This window comes from Mustela putorius, unplaced genomic scaffold (genome assembly GCF_011764305.1).
Source record: "Mustela putorius furo isolate JIRA1106 unplaced genomic scaffold, ASM1176430v1.1 tig00537284_pilon_pilon_pilon, whole genome shotgun sequence".
Lineage (NCBI taxonomy): Eukaryota > Metazoa > Chordata > Mammalia > Carnivora > Mustelidae > Mustela > Mustela putorius.
Window position 1 is genome coordinate 2,509,008 of NW_025422422.1, and position 19,044 is coordinate 2,528,051.

The window sequence follows — 19,044 nt, forward strand, 5'->3', positions numbered from 1 at the left end:
TATTTTATCCCATTAAAAAGTATAGAGTTTTTAGTTTAAGGAGGCCGTTTGAACAGCCACCTTTGGCTCTGTTCTCTCCTGAAACTCACAAAACAACAATAACGGTATTTTTTAAAAAGTCATAAGCCCATAGGGACCAGAAAGGGAGAGGAAATGGCAACATAGTTTTGGAGGTTAAAGAGTAGGTGGATTAGTGGTAATGACCTTAGCAGACCTAAGAAAGCTGAATCCTAAGTCATCAATGGAGAAAGCAAAGAAGTAACTGGTTTTCATCCCAGAATCCTGAAGAGACACAGGACAGGACTTAATAGTACCTGGTAGGAGAAAGAAACAAATGGAAAAACAATTTGGAAGTACTAGAGATTATGCAAGAAGAAGAGAGAGAAAAAAAAGAAGGCATATAAAGAATCCTGTCTGAGGAATCTGAGCCGTTCAAGAGAAAAGACCTCTTAAAGTTACTCCTATGGGGAGTCCCCAAGGAAAGATCCCTGCCTCATCACCTTACTGTGAAGACCAGACTCCTGGGGCTCACTCATAAACAAATAGATTCCAAACAGCTTTTCAGTGTCTTTCTCTTAAATCGAAGCAGATAGACAAGGTCTATCGGACATTTGAGAAAATCATCTCATTGAACAGACACAAAGAAATAAACACAAGGAGGAAAGGATTGGGAGGAAGCAGAGACTCTGCAGGGAGAAGAACAAGGCCGAAGAGTCATTTCAGATTATTTCCCTGGAGTTAAGAGATGCGACATCCATAAAAAGGAAGGAACTCACCACACACACACAAAAAACCAAAAAAAGGGAAGGGACGCTACAGAAAAGGAGGTTTTTGGATATTACAAATATGATAAGAGCAATGAAAAATTTGGCAGAAGAGTTCGAAGATAAAATGAAGGAAAACTCTTATAAAGTGGAACAAAAAGACAAAGAAATTGAAAACACGAGGGAATAGATAGCGAAGTCAGAGGACCGGAGCTGGAAGTTCGGTGAACAGGCAAAGTGGAGGAGAGTGATTCTGAAGAAAATATCCAAGAAAATTTCCCTTGAGTTTCTAGATTGAAAGTGCCTTGCTCAGTGAATGAAAATATTTCCACATCAAAGCACATTGTTGTGAAATTTCAGAAGACTGGGGGTAGAAAGATCCTTCATAAGCTTTCAGAAAGGGGAGCCTGGGTGGCTCAGTGAGCCTTCGGCTCAGGTCATGATCTCAGGGTCTTGGGATCGAGCCCCACATCAGGCTCTCTGCTCAGCAGGGAGCCTGTTCCCTTCTTCTCTCTCTGCCCATCTCTGCCTACTTGTGATCTCTGTCTAATAAATAAATACATATCTTTAAAAAAAAAAAAGCTTTCAGAAAAACAGATTTCACAGGGTCAGATGTCATCATGGCATTCAACTTGTCAATAGTGATACTTTGGAGAATTGCTTTTGAAATTTTGAGGGAAAATGATTTCCCATCTTGAATTCTGTATGTTAAGCAAACTATAAATTACAATGAAGGTGGGAGGCAGATTGTCCTTCTGGTGTGAAGGTTTTGAACGAGATGATGTCGCCCGTGCTTGTCTCTCTGCTCATCAAGCTCGGCCACTACTCTGCCTATTTCTTGGAGTTGCCCGTGGAGCCAAGTTCCAGTTACCTGAAACCTTGGGCAGAAGAGGAAAAGAGGAGAGCGGCTGAGGAGAAAAAGAAACAGGATGAACAGAAATGGATTGAGAGAGAACTGGCAGAAGCCCAAGATGACAGCATACTAAAGTGAGCCTGCCGTTCTGTGGAATGGTGTGGATGAATAAAGCTTTCTGTGTTGTGAAAAAAAAAAATAAAATAAAATAAAATAAAATAAAATAAAGGTAGGCAAAAGACATTTTTAGATGTACAAGGTCACCAGAAATTTACCTTCCAAGCTTTCTTAGTTACTTTAGGATACGGCCAATCAGAATGAGGACTAGACCAAGAAAGAGGAAGAAATTGGTAACCTGAGAGCCATGGTCTTCGAAGAGTGGTACGAGCTGACAGAGTGTGGCACGCCTGCGGTGTCGTCAGATGACCGCGTGTCCCATGGTTCCAGAGGAAGCTCAAGATGAAATTAATAGAACACTTAATGTGGTTGAACCCTTAAGAGGGAACTTAAGTTAGTAATCAATACAGAGAACGTAGCAAAGAGAAAAAATAAAGACAATTACCAACCGCAGGGAAAAGTAAATGCACTTGAAAGGAGAATAAATCGTGATATACTTACAACTCCGTGATGAATAACACTTATATAGTCAAAATGATGTTTTTTAAATGAATTTTTTAATTAAGTGGGTTTTTAATTAAATAGAGCCTTTTTATTTGGAGTGTAATGACCAGATTAACCCCTGAAATTCTGATCTAACAAAATGGTAGGTGGAAAGCTGGAGGCAAAGGAGTGCGCCCATGTGCTGGGTGCTGGGAAGGCGGCTGAAAGAGAGGTCCATACCTGTCGGTGATAGTGGGAAGTCAGAGAATGTCCCAGGTTGAAACTGAACAAAACAAGACCTGGCATCATAAACACATTACTTAGATTTGTGGAGGTAAATATTAAAAGGATGAGTTAAAGGAGCTGGAAGTTGTTACTTCAGGGAGCAGAAAATGGGAAGTTGGGAGGAACTTCTGTTTTTTAGGAAGAAGTCTTATGGAACTACATCATTCTTTAACCTTGAGCATGTAGATTATATGTGGATTAAAAAATACAAGTTATTTGTAGCACTTTATGGCAGTAAATCAGCTTTTTTAAAGTAGTGGAATAATAAATTATATTTTGATATAATTTTTGTCCTTTAGTTTCTTAAAAAGTTTTTGAAATATTCTTCTATTTTTTCATTCAAATTTTAGTTTTGTTTATTTTTAAAAGATTTTATTTATTTGTTTTTAGAGAGAGAGAGAGAAGCCTGTGTGCCTGCATGTGAACGGGGCGGGGGGGTGGGGGGGGAGGGGGGAAGCGCAGAGAGAGAAGGAGGGAGTCTCAAGCAGACTCTGTTGCCAGCATGGAGCCTGATGCAGGGCTTGATCTCAGGACCCTGAGATCATGACGTGAGCCGAAATCAAGAGTCAGAGACTCAACTGACTGAGCCACCCAGGTGCCCCTAAATTTTTAACTTGAATCCCAGTATTATTTACACACAATGTTATATTAGTTTCAGGTGTACATCATAGCAATTCAACAGTTCTGCACATGACTCACTGCTCATCTTGACAAGTGTACTCTTAATCTCCTTTTCCTATTTCAGCCGCCCCCCCCCAGCCTGCCTCCATCAGTTTGTCCTCTAGAGTTAAGAGTCTGTTTCTTGGTTTGTTTCTCTCTTCTTTTCTTTGCTCATTAGTTTTGTTTCTTAATTCATATGAGTGAGATCATATGGTCTTTGTCTTTCTCTGACTTATGTCGCTTAGCAACATACTCTGTAGCTTCAAGCACGTTGTTGGAAATGGCAGGATTTCATTCTTTTCCTTAATGGCTGAATAATATTCCATCATATGTATCAATACACAACATCCTCTTTATCCATTCATCTGTTGATGGAGACCTGGGTTGCTTCCATAGTTTAGCTATTGTAAATAAAGCTGCAGTAAGCATAAGAGTGCATTTATCTCTTTGAATTCTTGTTTTTATATTTTTTGGGTAAATACTCAGTTGTGCGAGTCCCCAATCATGGGCTGGTTCTATTTTTAACTTTTGAAGGAACCTCCGTACTGTTTTCGACAGTGGCTCTAATGGTTTGCATTCCCACCAACAGTGCATAAAGATCCATTTAGTTTATATTTATGAAATTAAAGAAGTTTTACTTGAGAAGCTGAAAAATGAAAGAGAAGGACTGTAAATAGTACATAGAGAATTGGTTTATTTGAAATCATTATGCTTTTCAGAAGAACATCTAAGTAAAACAGTATTCTTAGCACAAGATAATAGAAAAGGTAACTAACAGTAAGAAAAATGAAATTATCACTTTAGAATAATATGGTGTAAAGTGTGCATTATCCTTGATTATTTTCCCTAATATTAATTACTGGTAATTGTGTTTGTGCTAACTAGCGGGCATTGTAAATCATTTTTCGCGAGATTGGATTATGTTTTTTTCTGAGTTAACTGATTTTTTCTGAATTTTTTATATTGCTTCAAAGGAGGAGAACGAGATGGGGACATTTGGTGCAACGGTAACAAATTAGTTCTTATGTAGGATGAAAGTGAGTTTTGAGGTTACAGTTGATCAGGAATTTTAGAAGTATAAATAATGAAAAGTAGTGTACTTGCGTTTCTTAGGTGGCCTCTTAAAAACACAGTGTTCCATTAGTTGGAACTTGTTTTGAACTGATTTGAGGAATCAGCCTTGTTTTAATTTTAATTCATGTTTCTTTATGTTTAATGCTGTAGATTATGTTCTTTGCACTTAACAGTTTTATCAGTTATTTCCCAATTGTGATACTTTAAAGAGATAAGCATGATATTTTAAGCATTGTTTCCTTTATCGTAAAGAAGCAGAAATTCTGATACTCTGTTTTTTGTTCACAGTTTGTGCTAGTTCTTTGTAATTCTATTGGCACACCTTTGGATCCCAAATATATTGATATTGGTAAGTAAATGTTAATGTCTATTCCCTCTTTAATCAAATTTTATTTGTAACACTAATTTAAAAACCTAACAATTGTATTAATTAAAATGCTATTCTCCATAATAAGGATGACAGTTCTTCCTGGTTTGCCAAGTCCAGCACCAGTTTATGCCTATTATCATGGTAAAATTACTAATAATGCTCCACTTCACTATTAGAAGTCTCCTGTTTAATAGAATAAGTTGTAGATTACTGTATCTAAAAGCCACAGTAATCTCATTACCACTGTACTGCCATCATTTGCTTTCAATGGGAAATATAATTGTATAAGAATTGGTATGCAGCATAATGATTAGCATGTAATAAATTGAGGATTATAGAAAGAATTTTGCTGTTAAACCACTTTTATTATTAATAAACTGCTTGTAAATACCTCTCTTCCATAAAAACACTTTCGCTGCTTGTAAAAGTGCATTTGCTCTCTCCAGATTTTTCTAATGAAATCAGTCTATTAATAGGGACAGCTTTCAAAAATTCCTGACTTTTTGTTTTCAGAAGACATTTGTTACTTTAGATTTACAATTCCCTCTAGCCAACAGCTATGAAAGTCATCATTAAAAAATTGCATGTCTTACTCTTAAGTTTTTTCTTAAAAATCATTACCAAATATTTTGTTGCCATTTCACTGCAACTTCCAAAACTAACATTTTTTTAAAGTGTGATAGTTTATTGGATATGGTATTAGAAAATTTAATAGATTTCAGAAATTGAAAACCAATTGAATTATTTTCTGAATCTGAGAGCTCGTCTTTTTTTTTTTAGTTTTCATATTCAATCTTAATCAAATGTTAGTGTCTGTCCTCTGTATTTTGCTAAATTTTTTGGGTGATACAAGCAAATGTGAGAAATACTGGCTTTAAAGATTTTATGCTCTCTGTTCAGGGTCTTGGTGACTCACTGTTATATAGTGAAACTTTCAACTTCATGTCTTATGTTCATTGTTACTTAGCTATATGTTTACATATGTGCACACATGTGTATGTTATTGTTCCTTGTTAAAAGTCTTCCCTGAAATTCTTACAGATTCTTGTTACATGAATGTCTTCTGTTAGAAACCTAACAGTCTTTAAGATGTGAATTCTGTCACTCTTTAGATTATATGCTTTTTCTTTTGATATCAAATAAGTTCTAACATAGAATAATGATGATATGTTTAGCCACAAAGTAATTTCGATCACAGGTAGTCTTTTTTTTTTTTTTTTCATAAAGCCAGATGTCAATCCCTCACCTTCATAAAATGGCCAATACTTGAGGGCATGATTATTTGTATTTTTGAGTCTCAAAAACTTTTTTTTTTTTTTTTTTTTGCCGTCACGCTGGCTGAAATTTTAACAAACAGGTCTTTCATTGGTCTGCAGTAAACCCAGCCAAGGACTCAACATTTTTGTTTCATACATATCCTGTAAAATTCCTTTTTTTCAGTTTGTATGCCAAATTTTCATGAGGACCAGAGGCTAAAACGAAAAAAGTATGCAACTGATGTTGTTCTGGAAAGTGTAATTTTCCTTGTGCTACCTACTCTTCCTCTGGATAATCTCTTTAGAAACTTTTTAAAAGAACTTCATACTTTATTATAGAAACTTAGTCTATGTGTCTCTTGTTCTATACATAAAGGAGTTAGGTACCCATTTTTCGTGCTCTTCCTTTGCACCCTTAAAATACCTTAGGTGCACTTCTATTGACAGTATTGCTTTTTACTGGGCACTATGATTATCGATTTTCTTGTTTGTCTTCCCCACAAGATTTTGAGCTTCTTAAGGATCTATGTCTTACTCATTTATGTATCTCCTCTACCTAACACTATGCTTACCCATAATAATGTTTATTGAATGTATGGAAAATATTTATTTTCTGTCACGAAAATAGAAAATGATAATTCATTTATTTAGCAATAAATAAATTCAGTGAGTTTCAGGTCCTGTACCAGGGATCTGGAGTTAGAAGACATTGACTATGAAACTTGCTGTAGGACATTTAAATAAATAATGAAATATAGTTACTCCATTGAACACTGGCTTACTGCTTGCTCCCCATCTGTGTGGTCGGTGTTGTGCTGGGTATTGGATAAGTGCTTGTTGGTGAGTAAGGACACCAGGGACATCCTTCCTACTTAATTTAATTTGACCTGAATTTTGAAGATGAGTATTTCTTCAGGTGACTTTTTAAGGAGAGAAAACAGCATCTGCAGAGGATTGAAGGCATGGAAAGTGCCTGGAAAGTACCAGGGGCCTGTCCTTTAGCCATTTTGGTGGAACCATATCAGTGGCTTTCTAGTATGGTCTCTAACACATGCACTGAGTCCTCCATATAATCTAGAAATAGGCAATTTTATGAAAACATGTCAGTGCAGTTTCAGTTTACCAGCTCTTTAAGGGGCTGAGAAATGAATAAGTAGAAAGGTAGGGGAACATTACAGATGTAGACATTTATTTCAGGCCTCAGCATTAAAATATTACAAGCAGGTTTCACTTATATGTGAATTCCTCGATTGTTTTAAGTTATTTTACATCCTTGCTTGCTTAGTAACTACAGCTTCTTGATGTTACAAAGTTCAGTTAATGGAAGCATTATTTTTTTTTTATTAGTTTCAGAGGTAGAATTTAGAGATTCATCAGTTGCATATAATACCTGGTGCTCATTATGTCAAGTGCCCTCCTTAGTGCCTTCCTTACTGCCCGTCGCCCGGTTATCTCCCACCCACCTCCCCTCCAGCAGCCCTCAGTTTGTTTCCTGGAGTTCACTGTCTCTTATGGTTTGCCTTCCTCTTGGTTTTCATCTTATTTAATTTTTCTTTCCCTTCCCCTGTGTTCGTTTTGTTTCTTAAATTCCACATGAGTGAAATCAGATGGTGTTTGCTTTTCTCTGACTTATCTTGCTTAGTGTAATACCTTCTAGTTCCATACATTGTTGTTGCAAATGGCAAGATTTCTTTCTTTTTGATGGCTGGATAATGTTCCAGCGTGTGTGTGTGTGTGCGCGTGTGTGTGCGTGTGTGTGTGTATGTATATATACGTATGTACACACCGCATCTTTTTTATCCATTTATCTGTTGATGGACATCTGGGCTGCCCCTTCAAATCACTATGTTTGCATCCTTTGGATAAATACCTAGTACTGCAATTGCTAGGTCCTAAGTTAGCTCTATTTTTAACTTTCTGAGCAACCTCCATACTGTTTTCCAGAGTGGCTGCACAAGTTTGCATTCCCACCAAGAGTGTAAGAGGGTTCTTCTTTCTCCATATCCTCGCCAATATCTGTTTTTTCCTGACTTGTTAATTTTAGCCCTTCTGACTGGTGTGAGGTGGTATCTCATTGTGGTTTTGATTTGTATTTCCCTAATGCCGAGCAATGTTGAGCGTTTTTTCATGTGTCTGTTGGTCATTTTGACTTCTTTGGAGAAATATCTGTTCATGTCTTCTGCCCATTTCTTGACTGGACTTTTTGTTTTTTTGGGTGTTGAGTTTGATAAGTGCTTTATAGATACTAGCACTATACTTTATGGATACTAGTAGTACTTTATCTGATAAGACATTTGTAAATATCTTCTCCCATTCTATAGGTTGCTTTTAGTTTTGTTGACTGTTTGCTTTGTTGTGCAAAAGTTTTTATTTTGATGTCCCAATAGTTCCTTTTTGCTTTTGTTTCTCTTGCCTTTGGAGACATGTCTAGGAAGGAGTTGCTCTGGCTGATGTCAAAGAGGTGCCTGTGTTCTCCTTAGGATTTTGATGGATTCCTGTCTCACATTTAGGTCTTTCATTCATTTTGAGTTTACTTTTGTGTATGGTTTTAAAAGAGTGGTCCAGTTTCATTCTTCTGCATGTGGCTGTCCAATTCTCCCAACACCATTTGTTGAAGAGATTGTCGTTTTCTTAAAATTTTTTTCCCCAACATTCTAGATATTTGAATTTTTTTTTTCCCAGATGATGAATAGTTGAGAAGGACATGGAGTGCTTTTATCCTGGTTGTGTTCTTTTTCTAAAATGTTCTGTTAAAATTTGGATTCTTTTTCCTGGAGGTTTAGTTCTAGGAAACTAAGAACAAATCCACCTGGATTGGGTAGATCTTTTAATGAAGATCTAGCACAATTTTTGTAGATAGGATTATCTACCCATATGAGTTTGCTGAAATTACTACCTGCTGGTTCAAAAGAATGTATGTTTCAGGTACATTTGTATTTGTTTTTTGTACTGATCCGTGGGTTTGTATGTGATTTTATTATAAAAACCTATGTAGGTAATAAAGGTAAAGACAATAATAGTAACCACATCTAATTCTTATTAACCCTTAATGAGAAGCCGTATGGCATAGTGGTTAAGGACATGGCTCTTGGAGACAGATTAACAGGGCTTGTGTCCCCCCTTCTCCCACTTCCCAGCTGTGTGCTTCAGCAAGTTATGTAATCCCTCCATCTTTCTGTGTCTTCATCTGCTACCTGCAGATAATAATGCCAACCTCATGGAGTAGTTGTGTGAGTGAGAATAGATACTATGGAGTATGTTTGTTATATATTAACATAATTATATATTGTATATAGCTAGCAATTATAATTAGTATATTATAATATATACTGGTATATATATTATATACATATAAAATATTTCATATTATATATAAATATATATAAATAATTTAAATATATTATATATAAATATATATTATATATTATATATAAATATTTAAATATATTTATATAGATATAAATATTTAAATATATATTTATATAGATATAAATATGTATTATATATAAATATTATATAAATATTTATATATATTTATATATGAACATATATGAATGTGAATATATATATGAATTATATATATATATATAAAATTCAATCAATACTGGCTTTGAAGTGATTATTAAGCCTTTATTCTATTCCAGGCACTGTACTGTGCTTTATGTTTACTATCTCTTTTAATCTTCAAACAACTGTATAAGCTTGGTATTATCATCTTCAGTTGCAGTGAGTAAACTGAGGTTCAGAGAGAATAAGTGATTTATCTACGGCCACAGAGTTAAGCAAGTACCTGTTGCTTGAATCTCAAAGTCTGACTCTTTCATGGAACCACTAACATTTTACTTTTGAATTAATCAGGCTAACGATTAGTTATTGTGATTATTAAGGATGTATCAAAAAGGAACCGGACTCCTGGGTGGCTCAGTAGGTTAAGTGCCTGCCTTCAGCTCAGGTCATGGTCCCAGGGTCCTGGGATTGAGCTGCATGCGAGCTCCCTGCTCATCGGGAGCCTGCTTCTCCCTCTCCTTCCCACTTGTGCTCTTTCTTGCTATCTCTGTTACTACCTCTCTCAAATAAATAAAAAAATCTTAAAAAAAGAGAAAGGAACATGAATATAATTTAGTTGTAGGTAAACAGTGGATAGAGGAATAATTTTATATACTTAAGAAAAATTGTATTAGAAAATAGTTTAAGGGTTTGTGATCCTCTTTCATACCATACTGAGGGCATAATATTTGGCATTAGAGTGTCTGTGGTAGAATTTACTAAACATTTAACAAATGTGTTAGGATTTAGTGGAGAGCGGGGGTCAGAGAAAGCTGAGCAAAGCCTGGGCCTGGCGTGCAAGTTCATCCCACTCCGCAATCCCCAGGTCTTTGCTACCCTTCTCCAGGACTGCTTTTCAACCCCTTGTCCCCTGTAGGAAAGGCTTCTGGCTCCCTCTAGAGTTCAACAATAGTATCTGTTTTGAATAGAAAAATCTCGACAATTATAATGAAAACAATTTTTTTTTAGTATGATTCAACTATACTGAATTACTTAGCATGTAAAAATTCTTGAATTTGAAACTCAAAGTTGGTAATCTACTCAATTAAGATTTTACCATTAGCTGGTTTCTAATTCTTTGTCCACTTTCTAAGTCTCTTACTGCCTTAAATATCTACTTGGACTGTGGCAAGAGTTCCAGAAATGGTAGCTATTAACACCAGTCCTTTATTCTGGCCATATGAATACTTTGCTTAGTATTTAATAAAACATAAGTTTTACCCTATTCTAATCATTCATGAATTTAGAAAATAGATATGAAACTGATCTTTATGAAGGATTTTTTTGTTGTTGTTTTAATATATTTTGTGTGTGCAAGCTTAGTTTTATTATGGTGTTTAGTTTGTTTTGTGACCATGGGCAAGTTATTTTACTTATTTATTCCTCCATTTTTAAGTTTTTAAGATAGTCTTCGTAAGACTGTGTCATCAAAGGGCACGCAGTAGGGGGCGCCTGTGTGGCTTAGTGGGTTAGGCCTCTGCTTTCAGCTCAGGTCATAATATAAGGGTCCTGGAATCCAGCCCTGTATCAGGCTCTTTGCTCAGCAGGGAGCCTGCTCCGGCCCCCCCTCCCCTTCTTCTCTGCTTATGTAATCTCTCTCTGTCAAATAAATAAAATCTTTTGGAAAAAAAAAAAAAGGGTACACAGTAGGAGCTTAATTAAATGTTTTTTAAGAAACAACAGAAAGGGGCGCCTGGGTGGTTCAGTTGGTTAAGTGTCTGCCTTCAGCTCAGGTCATGATCCCAGGGTCCTGGGCTCAAGCCCCGTTTAGGGCTCTTTGCTCAGTGGTGAGCCTGCTTCTCCCACTCCCTCTGCCTTCCATGCTCCCTGCTTGTGTGCGCTCGCTCTCTCTGTCAAATAAATAAATAAAATTTTAAAAGAAAAACAGAACAGATGAAAAAAAGTTATATGTTTAGGAGAATATTTTTCAAAATTAGGAAGGGACTTAAGAGAATTTTCTTTTCTAAATTAATGAGGAAATTTAAGACGTGAGATCAGAGGGAAGGATACAGGCCCAAACCAAGCAGTAATAGTAGTGGGGACAGGAGGAGGGAGTGGGATTTGATTTCTCTTTTGATCAGTTAATGGACATTTGGGCTATTTCTACCTTTTGGCTATTCAAAACAATGCTGTTCTGAACATTTATGTGTGAGCTTTTGTGTGGACATGTGTTTTCATTTCTCTTGGTTATGTACCTAGGAGTGGACTTGTTGGGGCATGTGGTAATAACTCTGTATTTAACATTTGGAAAAATTGCCAAACTATTTTTGAAAATGGATGCACCACTTTATTTTCCTACCATTTCTGTACATTCTTGGCAATACTCATTAATGTCTAGCCTTTTGATTCTAGCTATTAAAACAGGAGAGTAGTATCTCATTGTGGTTTTGATTTGCGTTTGCTTGCTGGCTAGTGCTGTTGAACATCTTTTCCTTTGCTTGCTGGCTGTTTGTATATCTTCATTGGAGAAATGTCTGTTCAGATTTTTTGCCCATTTTAAAAAATTGTTACTGTTTTTATTTTTTTATTAACGTAGAATGTGTTATTTGTTGCAGGGGTACAGGTCTGTGACTCATCAGTCTTACCCAATTCACTGCACTCACCATAGCACATACCTTCCCCAATGTCCATCACCCAGCCACCCCACCCCTCCCACATACCTCCCTTCTGGCATCCCTCAGTTTATTTCCTGAGATTAAGAGTCTCTTATGGTTTGTCTCCCTCTCTGGTTTCGTCTTGTTTCATTTTTCCCTCCCTTCCCCTATCATCCTCTGTCTTGTTTCTTAAATTCTTCATATCAGTGAGATCGTATGATAATTGTCTTTCTCTGATTGACTTATTTCCCTTAGGATAATACCCTCTAGTTCCATCCATGTCATTGCAAATGGCAAATTTTTTGATGGCTGCATAATATTCCATTGTATATATACTACATTTTCTTTACCCATTCATCTGTGGTTGGACATCTAGGCTCTATAGTTTGGCTATTGTGGACACTGCTGCTATAAACGTTCGGGTGCATGTGCCCCTTTGGATCACTACATTTGTATCTTTAGGGTAAACAGCCAGTAGTGTGATTGCTGGGTCATAGGGTAGCTCTATTTTCACCTTTTTGAGGAACCTCCATGCTGTTTTCCAGTGTGGCTGCACCAGCTTGCATTCCCACCAACAGTGTAGGAGGGTTCCCCTTTCTCCGCATCCTTGCCAGCATCTGTCCTTTCCTGACTTGTCAATTTTAGCCATTCTGACTGGTGTGAGGTGGTATCTCATTGTAGTTTTGATTTGTATTTTCCTGATGCCCAGTGATGTTGAGCACTTCTTCATTTGGAAGTCTTCTTAGAGAGAGTCTTCATTTGGATGTCGTCTTAGAGAAATGTCTGTTCATGTCTTCGGCCCATTTTTTTTTTTTTTTAAAGATAACTGTGTTTTTTTGTTTGTTTTGTTTTTGTTTTTAAAGATTTTATTTATTTATTTGACAGACAAATCACAAGTAGGCAGAGAGGCAGGCATAGAGAGAAGAGGAAGCAGGCTCCCCATGGAGCCGAGAACCTGATGCGGGGCTTGATCCCAGGACCCTGGGATTTGAGCCGAGGGCAGAGGTTTTAATCCACTGAGCCACCCTTTGGCCCAGGTGCCCCTTTGGCCCATTTCTTGATTGAATTCTTTGTTCTTTGGATGTTGAGTTTGATAAGTTCTTTATAGATTTTGGATATTAGCTCTTTATCTGAAATGTGATTTGCAAATATCTTTTCCCATTCTGTCAGTTGTCTTTTGGTTTTGTTGACTGTTTGCTTTGCTGTGCAAAAGCTTTTTATCTTGATGAAGTCCCAATAGTTCATTTTTGTCCTTGCTTCCCTTGCCATTTTGTCCTTCATTTTATCTTTGCTTCCCTTGCCTTTGGTGATGTTTCTAGGAAGAAATTGCTGTGGCTGAGGTCGAAAAGATTGCTGCCTGTGTTCTCCTCAAGGATTTTGATGGATTCCTGTCTCACATTGAGGTCTTTCACCCATTTTGAGTCTATTTTTGTGTGTGGTGTAAGGAAATGGTCCAGTTTTATTCTTCTGCATGTGGCTGTCCAATTTTCCCAACACCATTTGTTGAAGAGACTATCTTTTCTCCATTGGACTTTTCTTTCCTGCTTTGTTGAAGAAACTTAGTTGACCATAGATTTGAGAGTCCATTTATGGGCTCTCTGTTCTGTTCCATTGATCTATGTCTCTTGTTTTTGTGCCAGTACCATATTGTTTTGATGATTACAGCTTTGTAGAGCTTGAGGTCTGGAATTGTGATGCCGCCAGCTTTGGTTTTCTTTTTCAACATACCTTTGGCTATTCAGGGTCTTTTCTGGTTCCATATAAATTTTAGGATTATTTGTCCCATTTCTTTGAAAAAAGTTGATGGTATTTTGATAGGGATTGCATTAAATGTGTAGATTGCTCTAGGTAGCATAGATATTTTCACAATATTTGTTGTTCCAATCCATGAGCATGGAATGTTTTTCTGTTTCTTTGTGTTTTCCTCAATTTCTTTCATGAATGCTTTATAGTTTTCTGAGTACAGATTCTTTGCCTCTTTGGTTAGATTTATTCCTAGGTATCTTATGGTTTTGGGTGCAACTGTAAATGGGATCGACTCCTTAATTTCTCTTTCTTCTGTCTTGTTGTTGGTGTATAGAAGTATAACTGATTTCTGTGCATTGATTTTATATGCTGACACTTTACTGAATTCCTGTATGAGTTCTAGTAGTTTTAGAGTGCAGTCTTTTGGGTTTTCCACAGAAAGTATCATATCATTTGCAAAGAGTGAGTTCTTTGCCTTCTTGACTTCTTTGCCTTGCTGATTTAGATGCCTTTTATTTCTTTTTGTTGTCTGATTGCTGAGGCTACTATTTCTAGTACTATGTTGAATAGCAGTGGTGATAGTGGACATCCCTGCCATGTTCCTGACCTTAGGGGAAGAGCTCTCAGTTTTTCCCCATTGAAAATGATATTCACTGTGGGTTTTTCATAGATTGCCTTTATGATACTGAGATATGTACCCTCTGTCCCTACACTGTGATCAAGAAAGTTTTGATCAAGAAAGGATGCTGTACTTTGTCAATTGCTTTTTCAGCATCTGTTGAGAGTATCATATGGTTCTTGTTCTTTCTTTTGTTAATGTATTATATCACACTGATTTTTGGATGTTGAACCAGCCTTGCAACCCAGGAATACATCCCACTTGGTCATAGTGAATAATCCTTTCAGTGTACTCTTGGATCCTATGGGCTAGTATTTTGGTGAGAGTTTTTGCATCCATGTTCATCAGGGGTATTGATCTGTAATTCTCCTTTTTGATGGGGTCTTTTTCTGGTTTCAGCCTCATGATATGAGTTTGGAAGTTTTCCTTCCATTTCTATTTTTTATAACAGTTTCAGGAGAATAGGTATTAATTCTTCTTTCAATGTTTGGTAGAATTTATCTGGGAAACCATCTGGGCCTGGGCTCTTGTTTGTTGGGAGATTTTTGATTACTGCTTCAAATTCCTTATTGGTTATGGGTCTGTCAGATTTTCTATTTCTTCCTGGTTCAGTTTTGGTAGTTTATAGTCTCTAGGAATGCATCCATTTCTTCCAGATGTCTAATTTGCTAGCGTATAGTTGCTCATAATATGTTCTTATAATTGTTTGTATTTCTTGGGTGTTGGTTGTGATTTCTCCTCTTTCAGTCATGATTTTATTAATTTGGGTCCTTTCTCTTTCCTTTTTGGTAAGTCTGGCCAGGGGTTTATCAATATTTTTTTTCTTAAGATTTTATTTATTTATTTGACAGAGATCACAAGTAGGCAGAGAGGCAGGCAGAGAGAGAGAGAGAGAGAGGAGAGGAAGCAGGCTCCCTGCTGAGCAGAGAGCCTGATGTGGGGCTCCATCCCAGGACCCTGGGACCATGAACTGAGCCAAAGGCAGAGGCTTTAACCCACTGAGCCACCCAGGCACCATTACTAATTCTTTCAAAGAACCAGCTCCTGGTTTCGTTGACCTGTTCTTTTGTTCTTTTGGTTTCTATTTCATTGATTTCTGCTTTTATCTTTATTATTTCTCTTCTTCTGCTGGGTTTAGGCTTTATTTGCTGTTTTTTCTCCAGCTTTTTTAGGTAGGGTTAGGTTGCATATTTGAGACCTTTCTTGTTTCTTGAGAAAGGCTTGTATTCCTATATACTTTTCTCTTAGGAGCGGCTTTGATGCATCCCAAAGATTTTTGAAAAGTTGTGTTTTCATTTTCATTTGTTCCCATGAATTTTTAAAATTCTTCTTTAATTTCCTGATTGACCCATTCATTCTTGGTAAGATGCTCTTTAGCCTCCATGTATTTGAGTTCTTTCCAACTTTCCTCTTGTGGTTGAGTTCTAGTTTCAAAACTTTGTGGTCTGAAGATATGCAGGAATGATCCCAGTCTTTTGGTACTGGTTGAAACCTGATTTGTGACCCAGGATGTGATCTATTCTGGAGATTGTTCCATGTGCATTAGAGAGGAATGTGTATTCTGTTGCTTTGGGGTGGAATGTTCTGAATATATCTGTGATATCCATCTAGTCCAGTTTGTCATTTGAAACCTTTATTTCCTTGTTGATCTTTTGCTGAGATGGTCTGTACACTTCATGGGGGGGTGTTAAAGTCCCCTACTATTATTGTATTATTGTCAATGTGTTTCTTTGATTTTGTTATTAATTGGCTTATATAATTGGTTGCTCCCATGTTAGGGGCATAGACATTTAAAACCGTTAGATCTTCTTGTTGTACAGACCCTTTAAGTATGATATATTGCCCTTCCTCATCTCTTATTATAGTCTTTGGCTTACAATCTAATTTATCTGATACAGGGATTGCCACCCCATCTTTCTTTGGATGTCCATTAGCATGGTAAATTGTTTTCCACCCCCTCACCTTAAATCTGGAAGTGTCTTTGGGTCTAAAATGAGTCTCTTGCAAATAGCATATTAATGGGTCTTGTTTTTTTAATCCATTCTGATACCCTTTGTCTTTTGATTGGGCATTTAGCCCATTTACACTCAGGCTTAACTACTGAACGATAAGAATTTATTGTCATTATATTACCTATAAGGTGACTGTTACTGTGTATTGTCTCTGTTCCTTTTTGGTCTATGTTACTTTTAGGCTCTCTCTTTGCTTAGAGGACCCCTTTAAATATTTCCTATAGAGATGGTTTGGTGTTTGCGAATTCTTTCAGTATTTGTTTGTCCTGGAAGCTTTTTATCTCTCCTTCTATTTTCAATGACAGCCTAGCTGAGTATAGTATTCTTGGCTGCATATTTTTCTCATTTAGTGCTCTGACTATGTCATCCCAGTTCTTTCTGGTCTGCCAGTTCTCTGTGGACAGATCTGCTGTCAGTCTAATATTTCTACTGTTTTAAGTTACAGACTTCTTGTCTCCAGCTGCTTTCAGGATTTTCTCTTTGTCTTTGAGACTTGTTAGGTTCACAATTAGATGATGGGGTGTTGACCTATTTTTATAGTTTTTGAGGGTGGTTCTCTGTGCCTCCGGGATTTTGATGCCTTTTTCCTTCCCCAAATTAAGGGGAATTTGGTCCAATATACCTTCTGTTCCCCCACCCCTTTTCTGGGATCCCAATTACTCTTCTTTTTTTTTAACATAAAATTTATTATTAGCCCCAGGGGTACAGGTCTGTGAATTGCCAGGTTTACACTTCATAGCACTCACCATAGCACATACTTTCCCCAATGTCCATAAAGGGATCCCAGTTATTCTAATACTGTTTCATCTTACAGTATCACTTATCTCTTGAATTCTCCCCTTGTGATCCAATAGTTGTTTATCTCTGTTTTTCTCAGGTTCTTTATTCTCCATCATTTGGTCTTCTATATCCCTAGTTCTCTCTTCTGCCTCATTTGTCCTAGCAATAAGAGCCTCCATTTTTTATTGTACCTCATTACTAGCTTTTTTGATTTCAACTTGGTGAGATTTTAGTTCTTTTATTTCTCCAGAAAGGGATTCTCTAGTATCTTCTATGCATTTTTCAAGCCCAGCTAGCATTTTTATAATCATCATTCTGAACTCTAGTTCAGACATCTTATTTATGTCCCAATTGATTAAGTCCCTAGCAGTTGGTACTGCCTCTTGTTCTTTTTTTTGAGGTGAGTTTTTCCACTTTGTCATTTTGTCCAGAGAAGAATAGGTAAATGAGAGAACAAAATTCTAAAAGGGCAACAACAACCCCAGAAAAATATACACTAAACAAATCGAAGAGACTCAAAACCAGGGGGAAAAGAAAGGAAGAAAAAAATGTATGATCAGGCTGGTGAAAAGAACAGAGCCCCATACTTGATTTTGGGTATATTTTGATCTGTTAGAAGAAACTGCCTCCTAAAATTTTAAAGAAAGAAAGAAAAAAAAATATATATATATATTCACAAAAATATATATATATTCACACACGCACGCGCACACACAGACACACACACACACAAGGGTAAACACAATGAATGGATGGAATGTGACTGTGAAGATGAAAATTAAAAGATTCTAAAAAAGAAATTGACAAGAAGTTGGTTCAAAAAAGAAAGGAAAAAACATCTAAAAAAAAGAGAGAGAGAATATGATCAGGCAGGAGACTAGCACAATGCCATACACTAGATTTAGGGTATCTTTTGGTCTGTTAGAAGAAACTGTATCCCAAAATTTTAAAGAAAGAGAAACATATATATACAAAAAATGAGATTAAGTACAATGAAGGGATAGAGTATGAGTATAAAAATGAAAATTAAGATTTCAAAAAAGGTGTTAAGATGGTTAAGATAGGTAAGACGATAAATTAAAAAAAATTAAAAAGAAAAAAATAAAGAAAATTTTAAAAATTTAACTTTGGAAGACTGAAGTGTCAGGGGAAAAAAGCCATGAATTCTCTGTGCTCTATGTCCCTAGCGTGGGAGTTTTGATGTTCTCATTGATCAGTAATCTTGGTCTTGGCTGGATGTTCTTGCTGATCTTCTGGGGGAGGGGCCCATTGCCATGATTCTCAAATGTCTGCCTGAGGCTAATTGTACCACTCTAGTCAGTGCCATGCTAAGTAATCTGCTTTGGAGGAGGGTAATGAGGATGGTGGCCTCCCAATATCCGGCCTGTAGGAGCTGAGAGCTCAGGGCCCACTCCTCAGTGTGCCTTCAGAGAAAAGCAGTCAATCCCTCCCATCTCCCTGGTCTCTGGCCACACTTGTGCTCACTTGGGCTATGACCGAGTGTTTCTATCTCTGGCGCACGGCCCTGTTTGGAGTGTCCAAACCCAGCAGATTCCTGCAGTGCGCTCCCGCACTGTTCTTCCTGGTGGAGGAAAGGAGGGGTCTCTCCAGATCTGCCACTTGTGGGGTCCCTGTTCAAAGAGCAGTGGCCTATGCCTTGGATCATGGTTTATGGCAATCCGTAGCTGAGAGCCCACCCCTTGGCTTCGTCTTTGCAGCCAGCTTTCCTGCTCCAATACCGGGGAGCTCTATCACACTCAGACACCCCCAGTCTTTCTGTGACCTCCAAGGGTCCTGAGATCACACTGTCCCAGCGAGGACTCCACCCCCCGCTTAGCCACTGGAGTGATGTCCCTCCACAGAGCAGACTTCTAAAAGTGCTGAT

At 37.2% G+C, this 19,044-nt stretch overlaps 2 protein-coding genes across 4 annotated transcripts in view; both read left to right on the top strand.

Annotated features, from left to right (window-relative positions):
• WDR35 (WD repeat domain 35) overlaps positions 1-19,044 on the top strand; it is a 64,017-nt gene that overhangs the window by 18,577 nt on the left and 26,396 nt on the right. For 2 of the 3 annotated variants that reach the window (XM_004745859.3, XM_045073814.1), the window contains exons 11-12: positions 4,137-4,169; positions 4,525-4,585. In XM_004745859.3, the coding sequence (XP_004745916.1) occupies positions 4,137-4,169; positions 4,525-4,585 (94 nt within the window). The remainder of the gene's footprint in view (positions 1-4,136; positions 4,170-4,524; positions 4,586-19,044) is intronic. The other variant, XM_004745860.3, reaches the window with a different exon arrangement.
• On the top strand, positions 1,306-2,758 carry LOC123390195 (ATP synthase subunit e, mitochondrial-like). The gene has a single exon (XM_045073815.1). The coding sequence runs from the start codon at positions 1,543-1,545 to the stop codon at positions 1,753-1,755; it is 213 nt and encodes a 70-aa protein (XP_044929750.1). The 5' UTR covers positions 1,306-1,542; the 3' UTR covers positions 1,756-2,758.